At 49.4% G+C, this 17,769-nt stretch overlaps 1 protein-coding gene across 2 annotated transcripts in view; it reads left to right on the forward strand.

Annotated features, from left to right (window-relative positions):
- HNRNPUL1 (heterogeneous nuclear ribonucleoprotein U like 1) overlaps positions 1-17,769 on the forward strand; it is a 33,837-nt gene extending 16,068 nt beyond the window's left edge. For both annotated transcript variants that reach the window (XM_090261234.1, XM_090261233.1), the window contains exons 8-15: positions 2,910-3,176; positions 4,381-4,503; positions 4,606-4,734; positions 12,496-12,664; positions 13,207-13,491; positions 14,689-14,978; positions 16,163-16,354; positions 16,860-17,769. In XM_090261234.1, coding sequence (XP_090117360.1) covers positions 2,910-3,176; positions 4,381-4,503; positions 4,606-4,734; positions 12,496-12,664; positions 13,207-13,491; positions 14,689-14,978; positions 16,163-16,354; positions 16,860-16,976 — 1,572 coding nt within the window. In that variant the 3' untranslated portion in view covers positions 16,977-17,769. The remainder of the gene's footprint in view (positions 1-2,909; positions 3,177-4,380; positions 4,504-4,605; positions 4,735-12,495; positions 12,665-13,206; positions 13,492-14,688; positions 14,979-16,162; positions 16,355-16,859) is intronic.

Genomic DNA, 17,769 nt, shown 5'->3' on the forward strand with positions numbered 1-17,769 from the left:
ATTTATCTTGTTATTCTGCATCTTTTTTTTTTTTTTTTTTTTTTTTTTTGCTTGACTATATATCTTAGAGATCTCTATATCACTGCGTAGGGGACTTCTTTGTTCTTTTATATCATCTGTAGTCATTGTGTGGATCAAATATATTTATATAATCCGCCTTCTATTAGTGAACATTCAGTTAGTTTCTTGCCCAGTGGCTTCCTAGAATTCTGATGCAAATGTCAATTTACCCTGCTTTGGTTTAGCCAGTCTTCTGTTGGTGGACTGAAAGTTATTTGCTTGAGTGATTGATACTGCAGTGACAGCTTATCTTTTTCCCACTTTGACCAGAGTGTCTTTTGAGATCTTTTTGTGTCCCTATGCATGGTTTCCTCTGTGGCCCCTTCCCCATTAGGACACATTCACCTGTGCTGGGGTGAGCAATTTGCACATCAGTACATTTTTGTAGAAATAGAGTTGTATTTATTTCTAAAAGCATAACCTCTGGGTTAAAGGTATATATTTTTAAAAAGTTTTATTTATTTATTTATTTACTTATTTCTAGAGAGAGGGGAAGGGAGGGAGAAAGAGAGGGAGATAAATCTCAATGTGTGGTTGCCTCTCACACACCCGCAACTGGGGACCTGGCCTGCAACCCAGGCATGTGCTCTGACTGGGAATCAAACTGGCCACCTTCCGGTTCACAGGCCGGCACTCAATCCACTGAGCCGCACCAGCCAGGGCTCAGAAGTATATTTTTGATAGCTGCCACCAAGAGTACACTCCAAAGAGGCTGAATCAATTTAACATGTCAACAGTGTGTGACAGTGTTCCGCAAACTCTGTCCCATGTCAACATGAGGTTCTGGCAGTGTGTGGCAGTTTTGGACTCCAGGCCTTGACTCCTGCTTCAACCACATCATCTCTTCTCCTCTTAAGACTCCATGTGCAATTTCCTCTGTTCAAAGGATGCTATAAATTTTTTAAAGGCTCAGGATGAGAGGTTGGAGAAGGTATAAAAATTAGTGACCTGGGGGAGCCTCGGGCAAGGACACGTGGGTCAGATCTCGAGTTTTCAACATTCACAAAACAAAAAGAACAAAATGGCCGTGCTGGTAGAGAAGACAGTATAATCCATTTCAATTATAATATGTAGAGCCTCGGAGGTGACACAAGGAGGCATGACAGATGAGGTTACAAAAACAGCCTGCTCTGAATAGTGCCAGGCCTGGGAACTTGCGGTTGTTAGGCCTCCGACTGTCACCAGGAGTTTTAGTCTTAGCAGGAGAACAGGACTGCACTGTCCTCTTGGACAGATGGCCCTGTCACCATAGATTTGTCAGGGGTTTATGTACAATGTGGTACGTTCCCATAGTAAAGCTGGTGGCCATATGAAGGTTAATCCCCATGATGTTTATGTCCGTGTTAGAGCAAAGGTGACCTGGCCACTTCTGCTCAGATGAGAAGACCTGGCAGGGACCACGCTGCAGGGACTAAGGCAGGATTCTGTCTGGCAGACGTTTGCATGGCTGCCCTGCATAGTCTTGAGCTGTGTGGGCACTTGGAGGTGAACAGATATAAAGGGCTGTATGGAGCTGCACCCTGTGCGCTGAGGAGGCTGAGGAGGAGCCTCCTTGGGAGAAGGGGCTTTCACTGTTTCTTAAAGAGCAAGTCCCAAGGTGGTCTTCTCATTCGAGAGAGAAAGAAGACCACATCTTGTACTTTTAAGTCAGGAACCTAAACTTGCACTTTGCTTTGGTCTGCTCTCTGGTTCCAGGTTTTGCTTAGCTGTAAATCTTTACCCTGCATCCAAAGTGATCTTTCTGAAACAGTTTGACAAAGCCACTTCCCTATTCAAAACAAGGCAGGGACTCTGCTCTGCCATCGGCATGAAGTCCTAACTCCTGAGGTGACAGAGACTCGCATGCTGAGGGTAGGGGTCATGTCTTCCCCAACACTTGAGCCCAGCACAGTGCCTGGCACCTGGGAGTAAGAGCCCCCATTCATGTGTGGTCCCTGTGGAGTAAACGCACTAATCCCCTCGCTCCTCAGGAGAACCATGTGCACTGTAGAATCGTACAGCCTCCCCTTTTAGATAGGAAATGGCAGAGCTGAAGCAGCCTGCCTTCCAAAACCAGATCTTCACCACTAAACTTCAGCTGCTCAGCAGGAACCCAGTGAAGTTATTGAGTGAATATATGTGGTCCCTGCCAGGCTCTCTAGCCGTACCCGAATTAATTCCCCCTCATCCTTTATGCTTCAGCTAGCCCAACCCTGTGTTCTCTTGTTGCCATATTTTTACACAAACAATACTTTCTTTAGGACTCTATCCTCCCACCCCAAACTTGGCTTATTTCATTTTGCTGTTTAGGACTAGGCTTACAGGTCTGGCTGCCCACCCCCGAGAATCTTACTCCGGTGTAGCTACTGTTATTGAATTAGGATAGCGTCTTAATCTGGTTCCCCACTAGGCCCCGACCTCTGTCATGCCCAGATCACCATAGACACGTGCACCAGGAAGAAGAGGAGCTCGGGAACATGGGTCAAACAAATGAATGCATCTGTGGAGCTGGACTGGATTTAAAAGGCCCTGCCGTGGCTTTCTTCCCATCTGTTACCTTCACAGACTTCCCTTGCTGGGCTTGAGGCTTGACAGGATCGCCTTTTCCTTCGTCTTCCTCTCAGGCTAGGCACGAGGCTCAAATACTTAGACCTCCCTAAAATTCCATGCTTCACATCCACCAGCCTTTGGATTTTCAGCTACTCATTCTCTGAGCTGTTCTCTGGTGCCACCCATTGTGTCTGTATGTTGAAGGGTGGGGTTGCAGCTACGTCTGGGAAGCCAGCTCTGTTTCTGCTCTCTAACTTGGGGTTCCCAGTGCCTTCAGCTGAGTATTGGCCTAAGGTTTTCTTTGGCTTTTTTTCTCCTAGGACTTCGAATGTGGAAATGATGTGGAACTTTCCTTCACCAAGAATGGGAAGTGGATGGGCATTGCTTTCCGAGTTCAGAAGGAAGCCTTGGGGGGCCAGGCCCTCTACCCTCATGTCCTGGTGAAGAACTGTGCAGTGGAGTTCAACTTCGGGCAGAGGGCAGAGCCCTACTGTTCTGTTCTTCCTGGCTTTACCTTCATCCAGCACCTTCCCCTCAGTGAGCGCATCCGGGGCACTGTCGGACCAAAGACCAAGGCAGAGTGTGAGGTGAGTGGGCCTGGAGGGTTTGGTGGCTCTGTCTCCTGGGCCACCTAACTGCCAAGGCAGAGGGGAGACACTTGGCAGCTGGAAAGCAGCACCCGCCTACGTGCGCAGCCTTAGAGAAAGGGCCTCCTTCTTCCTGGCCCCTGGGCCTGGGCTGTGACTTAGGCCGGAGAGGGAGGGGCAAGATCAGCATCTTGGAACGGGAAGCTTTCCTCCCAGCAGAAAAGAATCTGAAGGCACTTCCCAGTGAGTGTGTTCTTCACGGGCCTTGTGCAGCTTTACACTCACGCAAAACTGTCTCAACAAAAACGACGACTGGCCTGGGGGGTGGTTTAGCCACAGAATCTGTACGGATGATCTTGGTTCTTTTCTTTTTTTTTCTCCCTGAGATATAAGTGATTTTATTATATTCTAGAAAATTAAAGTTTCCCGTTATTCCACCATTCGCAAACAAGTTTACTTTGCAAGTTTTAGATTTTGTCCTGTTGCTGCACTAAGGGCCTGTTTCGTACACAGATGCGTTATCATTGGGGTCTCACAGTTAAGCATTCTGATATCCTACCTATTTCACTTAACATTTTGTGAACACCTGTTTTTAAATTCATTGTTTTTAATCCTTACCCGAGGACATGCTTATTGACTTTACCCTAACCAGGGACTGAATCTGCGACCCTTTCAGTTTACGGGACAACACTCCAACCAAGTGAGCCACGCCTCCCAGCGATAAATTCATTTTCAATAGCTTCACAAACTAACCATTTTCCTCTTACTGGCATTTAGGTTGTCTCTACTGTTCTACAAATTCTAAGTGCACTGATTCGATATGATGCTTGTGCTTATACATACAGTTTGTCCCCGTCTCAGACTCCAGGAAAATTGTGCCCATCTGTGGGCCAGTCCCAGTGCACAGCCCTCCCAGGGTCTTCCCTGTCAGAGACCACTGAATCATGCTAAACAAAAACGTAAATACCCGTAACAGCCCTTGGTTTTGTGCTCGTCCGTGCTAGGTCATCTGCTGACGGTTTGATGAGTCTCATCTCTTTGAAGCCGAACACCAACACTGTGAGGTAGAAGCTATTGCTTTCATTTCCCGGAGGTGACTGTGAGGTTTAGTCACCCTTGTGGTCACCAGCAAGTCAGGGAGGTGCCAGGTTGCCATGCCACACCTGCTGCTGCTTCAGTGCTCCTCCCTGTCCTGTCCTTACAGATTCTGATGATGGTGGGCCTGCCTGCTGCTGGGAAGACCACATGGGCCATCAAGCATGCAGCCTCCAACCCCTCCAAGAAGTACAACATCCTGGGTACCAATGCCATCATGGATAAGATGCGGGTAAGGCCAGCCCTGGTCTTCCCTTTGCCACCTCCCTCACCCCGCCCCCCAGTGCTGCCCTACAACTAGGACCACCCACCCCTTGCCATCCCCTGCCCACAGGTGATGGGCCTACGCCGACAGCGGAACTACGCCGGCCGCTGGGATGTCCTGATCCAGCAGGCCACCCAGTGCCTCAACCGCCTCATCCAGATCGCTGCCCGCAAGAAACGCAACTATATCCTAGACCAGGTATTTACTGGTGACCATCATGCCCTTGGAGAGGGAAGGGTCCTGTTGGGTGCCTGGATACTCCCCTCTTATTCTTTTATTTTTTCACCATAATGCTCTTAGATTGCACTGCTGTAAGGGGGTCAGCCGTGCATGATGGCACAGTCCCGGGCTCTTAGCATAGTTCTCTGAGCCCTGTCGGTGGGTGGGGTCTGGGGCCATGATCAGGGCCTAGCTCGGGCTCTCAGCAGCCCAGTGGAACATTATCACGTGAGAGCTATTTAGTCAACTTGGAAAGGGCGTGGATTTCTGAGGTGGACAGACCTGGGCTCTGACCCCAGCTCTGCTGCTTCCTAGCTGCATGCCTGCAAACAGCTGACTTCAGCCTTCAAATCTCAGTCTCCTCGTCTGTAAAATGGAGATCGTAATGGTGCCCACATACCTAACACAGGGCCTGGCACATAGTAGCTAGAGATTGTTATTAATTACGCTATTCCATAGATATGTTCTTGTTTCTCTTAGCATGTTTTTATGACAGTCAGGTACATATCTAGGTCACATATTTTGTACCTGTGCTTAAATTAAGAGCAGGGTTCTTCACATCAGGTGATCTGGGAACCTTTGAAATTAAACACAATTTTGTGTGCAGGTATGTCCTTTTTAAAAAAATTAGTTTTGATTTAGGATGGGAGGATCATTTGTGGCTTTCAATGTTCTCAAAAGTGTAAGTAATCCAAACATAGTTAAGATTCCCCCTGTCTCAGAGTAATGAGTACCCTCATGTTTACTGCCCATGAGATGTCATTCTTGACATGTGTCCTGGGTGGTTTCTCAAATAGCAGATTCTGTATTTGGGGATCTGTGACCAAACTTCTCTCCTCCTAAGCCTTGCATTCATGCTTTCTTTAAAACCTGTGAATGGGCAGATGAGTAAAGTGAGTACCTTCCATATGTGTAGCCTCAGGTCCTAGGTTCCTGGGAGTACAGAGGGCTCCTCATGAGAGGGGAGCTAGTGGTGCTGGTTGGCTCGCCAGAAGGGTGGTTGGAAACTCCAGGGGACCCAGTTGCCTGTGCACAGGAGCGAGCATCTTATACAAAACCACTGAGTGAGTATTGGGTCAGGAACATGTGGCGATGTGAGAAAGGGGTGCGCTCAGAGAGCGTGGAAGAAGCGCAGCGCCCCTTCCCACATAACCTTGCCCTAGGCGTCTCTTCCATCTGGCTGGTCCTGAGTTACATCCTTTCATATTAAATTAGTGATCTGATGTTTACAGTTGAAGAAATGATTCCTTATGTCCAGCATTTGAAAGGACCACATAGTAAGAACTTAGTTCTTAAAGACAAAAAGAAAAAAAGGCCATTATTGACCAGTAATAGTTCTTGATAGACAAATTAATTTAAATGATCTTGCCAGGCAAAGGGGGGGGGGGGGTCAGGAATGTGCTCTTTGCTGATGGAACAGCCATGCTAGGAAAACTAAAAGTTGGCTGAGGCTGGGCTATACCCTGGTCCTCCTCTATGATGGTGGGCATGTGAGATTTGCTCTGGTTCTGAAACCATAGCATTCAGCCTGGAAGGCTCACATTTGTGAAGAAGACAGTACATAATCCCCCAATACTAAATTTCAATGAAAACAACTAATTGGGCTAATGTTTAGAATATTTATTTCTGGGGATTAGGGGAACTGTTGAGCACAGGATAGTCCAAGAGGCACCCAGGGTTACTCCTCCAGCTCAGCATCAGTAATGTGCACAGCCAGCTTTTCTCCCTTTGAAAATTTTGTTTTTTAACTCTGGCCTTGCTTTGCCCATTCTTGTCAGGGCATTAGAATTGCAGTCTTCACTTGGCATCAGCAGGACTCAGTGTCCTGCAAGGGGGGCAGGGTAGTTTTAGCACCCTGAGGATTCCCAGCAAGTATTCCCTGCTTGTCATTTGGTCAATTTGCTGGTTAAATCAGCTATGAAACCTGTTTCAGATATGTGGCTCAGTGGAGGATTGTAGTCCTGGGGGTAGATCATCTTAACATCTCTGTCCAACATTTCAAAGTGGGTCTTCCCTAGAGGTCAGGCCTTGGCGCCTTAGCCAGGCACAGCACAGCTGAGCTCTGTGCAGACGCGCTGTTGGTCTTTGGCGTATGTGCTCGCTTGTTGAGGGATGAGGCGGCGGGGGGGTGGAGTCCAGGACTCTACCAGCTAGACCTGTGGTCTTCAGGGCCACGAGCTTCCTGATGGAGGAGTATACAGATTGGGCCAAGATCTAGACCAACAGGGAGGCCAAAGTGCCTAAATTCTGAAGGAGAGGAGGAGGGTTCTCTGTTAACCGTAGATTGGAGGATTGAACTTGGGGCTTCAGATTATAGGTTACTCGGGCCTGTAAAAGGTCTAAAGCCAGTGGTTCTATCTGTTCTGGCTTAAACCTCAGATGTGGGTTCCAGAAAACCCTATAGGGAGGGTGCAGGGTGTAGAAGATACATAGCAGGACCTATACACCCACCGCATCAGCTTTGGCAGTGACTGATAAGTTGTGGCATTACTCTCCTGAGCTTAGATGGAATTCCCTGCAGTCCTGGATCATCTCTGGTTCTTCCCAAGTGGTCAGACCTCCCTGCATTTGGCTCTTTTAAATCTCGTATTATATAGGTTGGCCTCAGAAATGCCCATTTTTTTTTCTCTAAAAATTTTTTTAGGATTTTATTTATTTATTAGAGAGCAGGGAAGGGAGGGAGAAAGAGGAGAGGAACATAGATGTGAGCAAGAAATAGTAATCAGTTGCCTCTCGCGCACCCCCAGTGGGGGACCTGGCTCACAACCCAGGCATGTGCTCTGACTGGGAATCGAACAGGCAACCTTTTGGTTCACAGGCCTGTGCTCAACCGACTGAGCCACACCAGCCAGGGCAGAAATGTCCATTCTTACGAGGGAAAAAATACGTGTCTGCTGAAGGCAGGTGAGGCTGTGTGAGTCTAACCTATGTATGGTTAGGGCCTTAGCTTCTACGCCAGGATATGTCTCATTGGGTACAAGCTCTTGGCTTTGCTGGGGCTTTGACCTGCATTCCATGGTGACCTGGGTATCCGCTTCAGATCATGTGGGTGTTTCAGCTGTGAAACATCCAAGGAGAAAAAGAATAGAGATAAACTGCAGGGGAAACAGGCCTCCTAGAGGAAGGGAACCTGTTCAAAGTTATGCTGTTGATTTACTGGTAGGACATGTATCTGGTGACTTCCCAGATGGTCATGGCTCAGAATGGTTGGAGCCATGGTGGGAAATGGGGAAGTGGGATTCCTGGGAAAAAGAGTTAGGACTTTGTCCTGTGGGCAGTGGGGAGCCACAATCACATTTTAATGAGGGAGGGATATGCTAAATTTGCCTGCCTACTAAAAGGCTAAAGAGAAAAGAAAAAGGGGAAATAGGCTACATTGTTTCAAGTGGCTCTTTGTGGCCCTCCCTGGTGGAAAACCTCTGCAATGAAATGCTGCCTAGCCTGTCCCTGGCCTACCGAGGAGCCGCGAGAGTGGGTGCAGAGCAGGAGCTCCTCTGGAGCAACAGAGTTGTCCTCCTGGAGGCTTCTGAGAAAGCCTCTACAGGGCCTCTTGGGAGGCCTCCAAACCACTGCAGAGCTGAGGGCTGCAGGCTAGGAGCTCCCTTAGGGCTCTAGGAGCCCAGAGCCAGGCCTGGCAGTGATGAGAGGCGGGACTGGGTGTGACAGTAATACCAGCATAGCACTCAGAACATGTTCCAGTTCTGCTTTGCATCCCTGTTGACAGATGCCGTGCCTTTTTGCCTGAAACAAACCCACGGCTGGAGCGGAAGCCTGGACCACCTCTTACTGGCAGGCACTGGGGAAAGGTCCCTACCCCCCAGGGCCTCAGCCAGTTCCACTGCGGCACTCCAGTTAGTTCTCTCCCTGCTGTGGTTTCCTTCCACTCAGTTTACCTTGCAACGAACTCTTATCACCAGCTTTAAATTTGCTCTGCTGGGATCCATCCAGGTTTCTCCCACTGACCCCATTTAGCATGGATGGGGGGCGGGAGGCAGTGAGATGGAAATGGGACAGTGGGACTCTTATAGAGCCTGAGCTGTAAGCAGCCTGCTGTGAGCTCCCTTGCTCCCCTGGCTGTCACACACCAAAACTACCCACACAGCTCCTCTGAGAAGCCTCACTCCTGTCCTTGGGCCCCCGTTCCAAGAGATTGGCAGTTAGGGGACACAGCCCCATCAGATACCTTAGAGCCAGCATCTTCAAGCAGGGTGGGACTGGGAGAAGTAGGAGCTAGGCAGAGGGAGCCCACATAGCTGGAAAAAGCCGATCTAGCCGTTGTGCTGGTCTCTTAGCAACAGACACTAGCAGCCCCCAGTGACCACAGCAGCCCTGGGCCAACCCAGGGTCTCTGACCTCACTGTGTTTGCTGTGGCAACGGGCAGCTAACTCCCTTTCCTCCAGGAAAGGCAAGTATTTGCGTTTCTGTTGGTGTGGTTTAGACAGTCGTCTTCCCTTCCTCAAGCCAAGGAGTATGGAGAGGGAGGTGGAGTCTTGGATATTTGCCAAGAGGGTTTTCCACACCTCAGTTACAGAGTGTCTAAGAGGCATCCCTCAGAGTCTAGCCACTTCCCAGGCCCGTTCTTTGAGTCTAGTCTGCTCCGCCCCACTCCTTCCCTCCCCTGAAGCTGCAGGGACTAGCCCTCTGGGCAGTATTGTTTCTTTTCTCTGTCCCCTCATCAGGACTTTGTCACAACAGGTCTGCCCCATAGAAATCCTCCAGGAGGTGTTTATCTCTGTCCTTGAGTTCAAAGGACTCAAGATAGGATCACTTCTGTGGGCAAATAAAAGTGGAATGGGTTGTTCACAGAATGTTCTGGGGCCACATTCTTTTAGGCACCCACCCACTCTGGCTTTTGTTATGAGAAAACCTCATTATTTAGATGGAGGAGCCCAGATTCTACCTCCTGCTCCGCTTTCCAGAATAGAGAGTCCAAGAAGAGCAGGAGGGAGGGGACGTGACTTTTGCCCTGTAACCTGATGTGCTTTTTAACCATATGGGCCAGTGCTCAAAGCCCAGACCACACAGCATTTGTGGGCCCCCCCCCCCGACACACCCTCTCACTCTCCTTCATGAAGGTGAGACACTTGCCCCGTGGAGTAGGGAAGAACACCGTTGCCTAGTGTGTGTCAGGGCCGTGGAGATAAGCTTTAGGGCAGCAGTCCCAACCTTTTTGGCACCAGGGACCAGTTTCATGGAAGACGGTTTTTCCACAGACCTGGGTTGGGAGATGGTTTCAGGATGATTTCAAGCACATTGCATTCAAGCTCAACTCCTGCTATGCAGCCCGGTACAAGTCCAAGGCCCAGATGTTGGGGACCGTTGGTTTAGAGGACAGCTGTTCCCAGAACCAAGGTCTCCCACTAGGTGTGCCCTGGGCTCCCAGCCTCTGGCGGCCCCCGGTCCAGCCCTGTTCTTATCCTGCAAGAGGGACTCTTGTGCCTCATCTTTTTTATTTCTTTTTTAAGTATATTTTATTGATTATGCTGTTACAATTGTCCCAATTTTTCCCCTTGTCTCCTCTGCCCAGTACCCCCCTTACCTCCAGCAATCCCACCCCCCCCCTTAGTTCCTGTCCATGGGTTGTGTATGTAAGTTCTTTTGCTTCACCCTTTTCTATATTCTTAACATCCCCCTGTCTATTTTGTACCAACCAGTTATGCTTCTTAATCCCTGCACCATATCCCCATTGCTCCCTCTTCCCCCTCCCAGCTGATAACCCTCCAAACGATCCCCACACCTATGATTATGTTCCTATTCTGGTTGTTGGCTTAGTTTGTTTTTGTTTTTATTTTTTAAGTTCTATTGTTGATAGTTGTGAGCTTGTTGTCATTTTAATGTTCATAGTTTTGATCCTCTTCTTAAATAAGTCCCTTTAACATTTCATGTAATAAGTGCTTGGTGATGAATGAACTTCAGCTTTACCTTGTCTGGGTAGCACTTCATCTGCCCTTCCATTCTGAATGATAGCTTTGCTGGATAGAGTAATCTTAGTTGCAGGTTCTTCCTTTTCATCACTTTGAATACTTCTTGCCAGTTCCTTCTTGCCTGCAAAGTTTCTTTTGAGAAATCAGCTGATAGTCTTACAGGAACCCTTTATAGGTAACTCTTGTTTTCTCTTGCTGCTTTTAAGATTCTCTCTTTATCTTGAACCTTTGGCATTTTAATTATGATGTGTCTTGGTGTGGTCCTCTTTGGTTCCAACTTGTTTGCTTCCTGGACTTGTATGTCTATTTCCTTTGCCAGATTAGGAACGTTTTCCTTCATTAGTTTTTCAAATAACTTTTCAATTACTTGCTCTTCCTTTTCTTCTAGCACCCCTATGGTTCAGATGTTGATATATTCAGAGATGTCCTAGAGGCTTCTTATTTTATTTTATTTTATTTTTTAAAAAATTCTTGTTTATGCATTCTGTTCTTGTTGAATGGTTGTTTGTTTTTTTCCCCTTATGTTCAAAATCGTTGATTTGAATCTCAGCTTCATCCCATCCACTGTTGGTTTCCTGTGGATTTTTCTTTATTTCCCTTAATGCAACCTTCATTTTTGCCTGGGTCTTTTTTATGCTGTCGCAGTACCCAGTGATTTCTTTGGGCATCCTGACAACCAGAGTTTTGAACTCTGCATCTGATAGGTTGCTTATCTCAATGTCATTTAGTTCTTTTCTTGGAGTTTTGTTCTATTCTTTCATTTGGGCCATATTTCTTTTGTCTCCTCAATTTGGCAGCCTCCCTGTGTTTGTTTCTGTGTATTAGGTAGAGCTGCTTTGACCTACTGTCCTAATAAAGTGACCTTTTGTAGAAAAGGGCACCCATCTGGATGAATGTGGCTTCTTTAAATCCTTGGTTGTCAGACTTCATATAGCTTGACTTTCTGACGAATCTGGGTGGTGTTTGTTTTGTAGTTTAGCTGTAATTTGTGCTGTAGTTGTGGGTGGAGGCGAGGCATGTTCACCTCTGCTTCCATCTTAATGCGCCTGCGGCCAGCCGGGTGGTCCTGGCGGCAGCCCCTTGCACGTGCCTTGCCACAGCACAGCTTCCGGGAGGGCTGATTAATTATAATATCCATTCTGTAAATATTACACAGCCATTAAAAAGAGAACTCTGGCACAGAAAAATATTAAGAGAACTTCAGTGAAAAAAGGCTTCAGAAGAGTATGTATACTGTAGTATGATTCCATTCATGTTAAAAATAACACAGATATCTTTAGAAAGGCGTAAATTTAATACAATTCATCCCTGGGTAGTAAGACTGAAAGTAGATGGATGAAGATACTCTAAACTTTATACCTTGTACTCTGAGTTTTTACGATGAGCACATACAGGCATTCCTTGGAGATACTGCGGATTTTGTTCCAGACCACTGCAGTAAAGCGAGTTGTGATCTTTTTGTTGGTGGAGGGTCTTGCTTTCAATTTGTGAAATACGCACATCTGTGAAGCTAAGTAAAACAAGGCCTGTGTTACTTTGGGGGGAGGGGTTGTAAAGTGCAGTACCGAGAACAAAGTGGATTAAAGCGCAGAGTCTGACCATTGCAATCCCTGCGACTGGCAGCAGCCACTTTCCCACGTCAGCTTGTTTTCTGAGGTTAGAATTAAAAATCTTAGCAGTGGAGATCAGTCTCCTGGGTTTCTCTGCTTAAAGAACTCATGCTGTTTCTTACTCCTTGGCCTACATAGTGCCTCATAGATGAGAAAATCCTCCTATAATGTGCCATCTCTTGCTTTCTCTGTTACCTACCCCTAGACAAATGTTTATGGGTCAGCTCAGAGACGAAAAATGAGACCATTCGAAGGCTTCCAGCGCAAAGCTATTGTCATTTGTCCCACTGACGAGGACCTAAAAGACCGAACAATAAAGCGAACTGATGAGGAAGGGAAAGACGTCCCAGACCACGCCGTCTTGGAAATGAAAGGTAGGAGATGAGCAGTTCCCAAAGGAACATTTCAGTGGAGTCCTTGAAAAAAGCTTCTTACATAGTTTTTCCCTCCCTAGCTCCTTGGGTTTTTTTTTTTGCTTCTGCTTTGTCTCCCTTGTCTAGTAAGGCTGTAAATGGAAAAGTTGCCTATATCTTTCCTGTGGCAAGGTTTTCAGACTAGATGGGACTGGAGCAAGATGAGGGAGGAAATGTGTGGGAGCAAATGCTAGAGGCCCGTATGGGCACCTGCGTCTGGCACCCACTGGCTGGGCTGATTGTGAGCAAGCCTCAGTTTGCTTCCCAGATTCACCTGCCTGGCCTGCCCCCTGGGGTGAGGCTGGAGGGAGCACGTATTAACACTGGTTTGGTGGGGCTTAGCTACCCCTTCAGGAAAGAAGAGGTCTTCGTTAGCCACTGGCCATTATCAGAGAGGCTGAGGTGGGGATCCCGCCTCGCCTCTCTTGCTCACTGCTCCAGTATCCTGGTTGTGGAAGACATCACACCTGCTTGTTCCCTCTGGGGCCTTCCCTTCCTCCTAGCCAACTTCACGTTGCCAGACGTTGGGGACTTCCTGGATGAGGTGCTGTTCATTGAGCTGCAGCGGGAGGAAGCAGACAAGCTGGTGAGGCAATACAATGAGGAGGGCCGCAAGGCCGGGCCACCCCCTGAAAAGCGCTTTGACAACCGAGGTGGCAGTGGCTTCCGGGGCCGCGGGGGTGGCGGTGGTTTCCAGCGCTACGACAACCGAGGCCCCCCGGGGGGCAATCGAGGAGGCTTCCAGAACCGAGGCGGAGGCAGTGGTGGAGGAAGCAGCTACCGAGGAGGTAAGCTTTCTGCGCTTCTGGTTCCTGGGTCAGGGTTGGGCTTTGTGACTGCTTAGTCAGTCAGTGGGTGAAGGTTCCCTAGCAGCAGCCCTGGGCCGAGCTCGGGGAGAGAACCAGGGTGAGTCAACCTATGCGGCCTCAGGGGCATGTTCCCTCTGTCCTGCTCCTCCTGGGTGTTTGCCCGATTGTATGTCTCGTTGCCGCCTTGGTTGGTTTTTTTTTTTTTAGAGCGAGAGGAGAAGGGAGGGAGAAAGAGAGGGAGAGAAACATCGATTGGCTGCCTCGTGCATGTTCCCAGCTGGAGGCCTTTTGGTTTGCAGGCTGGCACCCAGTCCACTGAGCCACACCAGCCAGAAGTCATTGCCATCATTTTTGTGATTCTTCCCCATCTCACCTTGAGCTTGTTGAGAAGAGGGGCCAGGTTGAGTTTACTGCCAGTCCTGGGTCCCAGCTCAAGGCCTGGTTCAAGACAAATATTAGGGCTGCTTTTGGTTTGGGTTTTAAAACAAATGTAGAAAGGTGCTAAGAGGGAATCTGCCCATAATTTGCCCAGCTGAATCTAGAGTTGAGATCAAGTGACCCAAGTTCGTTGTCACTAAATTATGCTGCCTCTGCAATAAAGTGTATAATCATAATTTAACAAGCATGCCCTGGATCGTTTGGGGACACAGTCATGCCCTAAACAGACACATCATCCTGTAGTGACAGCCCCAGAGGTTTCCGGGCTTAACAGGAAAGCCCAAGGGGCCTGAGCCAGTCTGCAGGGGAGCAGGGCCCAAGAAAGGCCTCCGGAGATGCAGCTGCCTGAGCTAAGGTCCAGAGGCCATAGGACTTGGAAGAGGCGAGGGTCTCGGGTTCAAGAGACAACTGCATGAGGGCTCAGGAGAAACTGGCCCATTGGGACAAGCCTGTTGAAGACTGTTGTCCATACTTGGCAGCCTCTCTTCCAGACCATCTCTTCCAATTTATGAAACAGTTATCGAGATGCTGGGGACACAGTAGAAACCAAGGCAAACCTTCAGCCTACAGTGATGACCGAGTGTTATCAAGGCTGCACGGGGAATGCACCTAGGGGCCTGGGGAGTCCCAGAGGGGGTGCTTTTTTTTGTTCATTTGAGCCGTCACCAAGTCAGCCCAGCTCCTAAGGGTCCCAACTTGAGAATGACAGGCCTTTCTCATCTCATTTCTCCAATGCAGGTTTCAACCGCAGCGGAGGTGGTGGCTACAACCAGAACCGCTGGGGTAACAATAGCCGGGATAACAACAACTCCAACAACCGAGGCAGCTACAACCGAGCTCCCCAGCAGCAGCCACCCCCTCAGCAGCCGCCACCACCACAGCCACCGCCACAGCAGCCACCGCCACCACCCAGCTACAGCCCTGCTCGGAACCCACCAGGGGCCGGCAGCTACAGCAAGAACAGCAACATCCCTGGCTCCAGTGCCAGTACCAGCACCCCCACGGTCAGCAGCTACAGCCCTCCACAGGTGAGCGGCGGTGGGGCCAGGGGAACTGCCAGCACCTGCTGCAGCCCCGCTCCGCACCCACCCTCAGCTCTGCCCTCCTTTCTCCCAGACAGTGCTTTGACAGGGCTGCACCCCAGTCATCTCCAGGTCCCTCCAGCAAGTCCATTTCTCTTGGCATTGTCACTGGTTCACTGAATCCCCAAGAAAGCATTTAGTGGAGTTGCCCCTTGCCCAGGCTGGAAGGGGCTCGTCCCCTTGTCTTCAGGATGTGGAGACAAGCCCTAAGGTTGGAGAGGACTTCCTCTCTGCTTGGAGACCTTCATTAGGAGCCGCTCCAGACAGGCCTCTGTCAGCCAGAGCACTCTCCTTTCATTGTGCAGCCATTTCCTGAGTACCTTTCACGTGCCAGGCCTGGGAGCAGCTGCCAGGAGACATGAATGGTTCTCCAGTCCTGGTCTAACCAGAATAGTCCCTAGAGCAGGAGCTGAGCAGGCACAGACCTCAAACATTCTGGTTTTGTGACCTCGGACAGACAGCTTCACATTCTGGATCTCATTTTTCTCAAAAGGGATTAGAGTTGTTCATAGAACTCACACCGAAGGTTCGTTGCGGGAGGTGGGTGGTGGCATTATAGCTTCATGAGGAAGGCTGTGGAACTAGGCGAACCTGGGGTCAGGTCCTGGTTCTGACTTGGACCCAATCAGTGATTTCACTTCCCTGAATCTCAGCTTCCCTGTCAGTGAGAGGAGGCTAGTGGAACACTCTCTGAGCTGCCGGGGAATGGGCTGAGTTGATGGTACAGCCTGCTCATGGGAAGCACTTAGGAAATGGCCACCACTTTTCTCAGCAACTCCTCCCATAAGGACCACCACAGTTTACTGAGTACCCTGCGGTTCGTGCACACAAGCTTATTGAATATGTGAGGCAATTGAAGGGTAGTTCTTCTGTAATTTCATTTTGGTGGCGACAAGGGGAACTGGGCTTTCAAGAAGTGCCTGTGCCTTGCTCCCCTGGGCTCTCAGAACAGAGTCCAGAACATGGCCCTGCGTCCTGCCCCCCTGTCCTGCCATGTCGCTAACCTACCTCCCCTCCGTCCTCAGCCCCCACCAGGGAAGTTTCTTTTTGGGCCCATTGCTTACAAAGGCCCTTCCTTCATCTCTGCTGAGCTGCCATTTCACAGCCCTGGTTTCCCCCCTACTTTCTAGCCGAGTTACAGCCAGCCACCCTACAGCCAAGGAGGGTACAGCCAGGGCTATACAGCCCCACCACCTCCACCTCCACCACCACCTGCCTACAACTATGGGAGCTACGGTGCCTACACCCCAGCCCCATATACCCCGCCGCCGCCCCCGACCGCACAGACCTACCCTCAGCCCAGCTATAACCAGTATCAGCAGGTAGGTGCCAGACAGGGGTGCGGGTGACTGGAGACAATGGAATGGAGAGACTTTTGGGGGCCCCTTGTGGATGTGTATTCCCAGACTTAAGTCCCTGCTTATCCATAGAAGATGGGCAGCCTGCAGGCGTCCACCGGGACGTAGCCAGTTCATATGGTGACCTCCTGCTCTAGCGGCTAAACAGCTGATATCCCAGCCCCTCCCCCCGGTGCAGCAAGGCTTCCGGGACCTGCCTCAGCACCATGGCCAGGTCCATTCTGATGGGTTGGTACTAGGCCACCATACCTGCGACTAAGGGCATTAGGCTGGCAAGCCAGGAGGCCTGGGCTTCAGTCCCTCAGTGCCCATTAACCAGACCGATACCTGGTCAGTCCCTTGTTATCGCTGGGTGCCTTGATCTCTCTGTCAGGGCACCCATTTCTACCTTGGGTGAGAGTGGGGGGAGGGAAGGAGCCAAATATATGTCTGGATGAGAGAAAACTTGGTACCTTTGGTTTCTCCTCAGTATGCTCAGCAGTGGAACCAGTACTATCAGAACCAGGGCCAGTGGCCACCGTATTACGGGAACTACGACTACGGGAGCTACGCCGGAAACACACAGGGGGGCACGAGCACTCAGTAGCAGTGTGGCCCGGAGGCCCCTGCGGCTTCCTCCGCCAGCACCCCCTCAGTCCCTCGGCTGCCCCACAGGGTCCTGTGGCGCTGGGGGACAGGTCATCCCAGGGCTGCCTCCCTCCAGCCCGTGCCACCCTTCGGAGGGGCTTCTTCCCCCACAGGGCTGGGCATTTTTCTCTTAATTCAAACAGGCATCAGTGACCTTTTATTTTCTCTTTCCCTCCCCACCTTCCCCCTCTTCCTCCTCTTTTTCCTTTCCTCCTTTTTAACTAAAGACACCCCTCCCCTCCCTTAGTCATACAGTGAGGCCACAGTGACTGAGGGGGGACCCCTTCCTGTCCACTGTCCCAGCCATGCTCCAGTGTCTCAGCTTCCCAGACCTTCATGCAGTTGGTTGTAAATTCTTCCAGGAGCTGTTTTACTGTCTACTTTTCAGGATTTAAAAAAAAAAAAAAAATCAAAAACTTTTAAAAAATTTTAAAAAGCAAAGTGTGGAGGGAGGAAGCAGTGACAGATATTTTTTTGGTAATTATGCTTTTTTTAATTTTTAGAATTTGTCTGTTTTTACTGTGGGTCGGCTGTTGATATTTCATCAGGATAACCATTTCTTTGCTGAGTTCAGGCAACCAACAAAGAGCCACACCCTCAAAACAAAACCACAAAATCATCTTTAACCTAACTTTTTATACAATGTCTCAGTTTCCCATACGTAACTTTGCACACAAGCTTCTGTGTTGAGTTGAATTGTAACTGCTTTTTGTATTTGGAGAGAGTGTGACAATTGAACTTGAAACCTTTTA

Source organism: Furipterus horrens, unplaced genomic scaffold (genome assembly GCF_987537825.1).
Source record: "Furipterus horrens unplaced genomic scaffold, mFurHor1.1.pri manual_scaffold_13, whole genome shotgun sequence".
Classification (NCBI taxonomy): Eukaryota; Metazoa; Chordata; class Mammalia; order Chiroptera; family Furipteridae; genus Furipterus; species Furipterus horrens.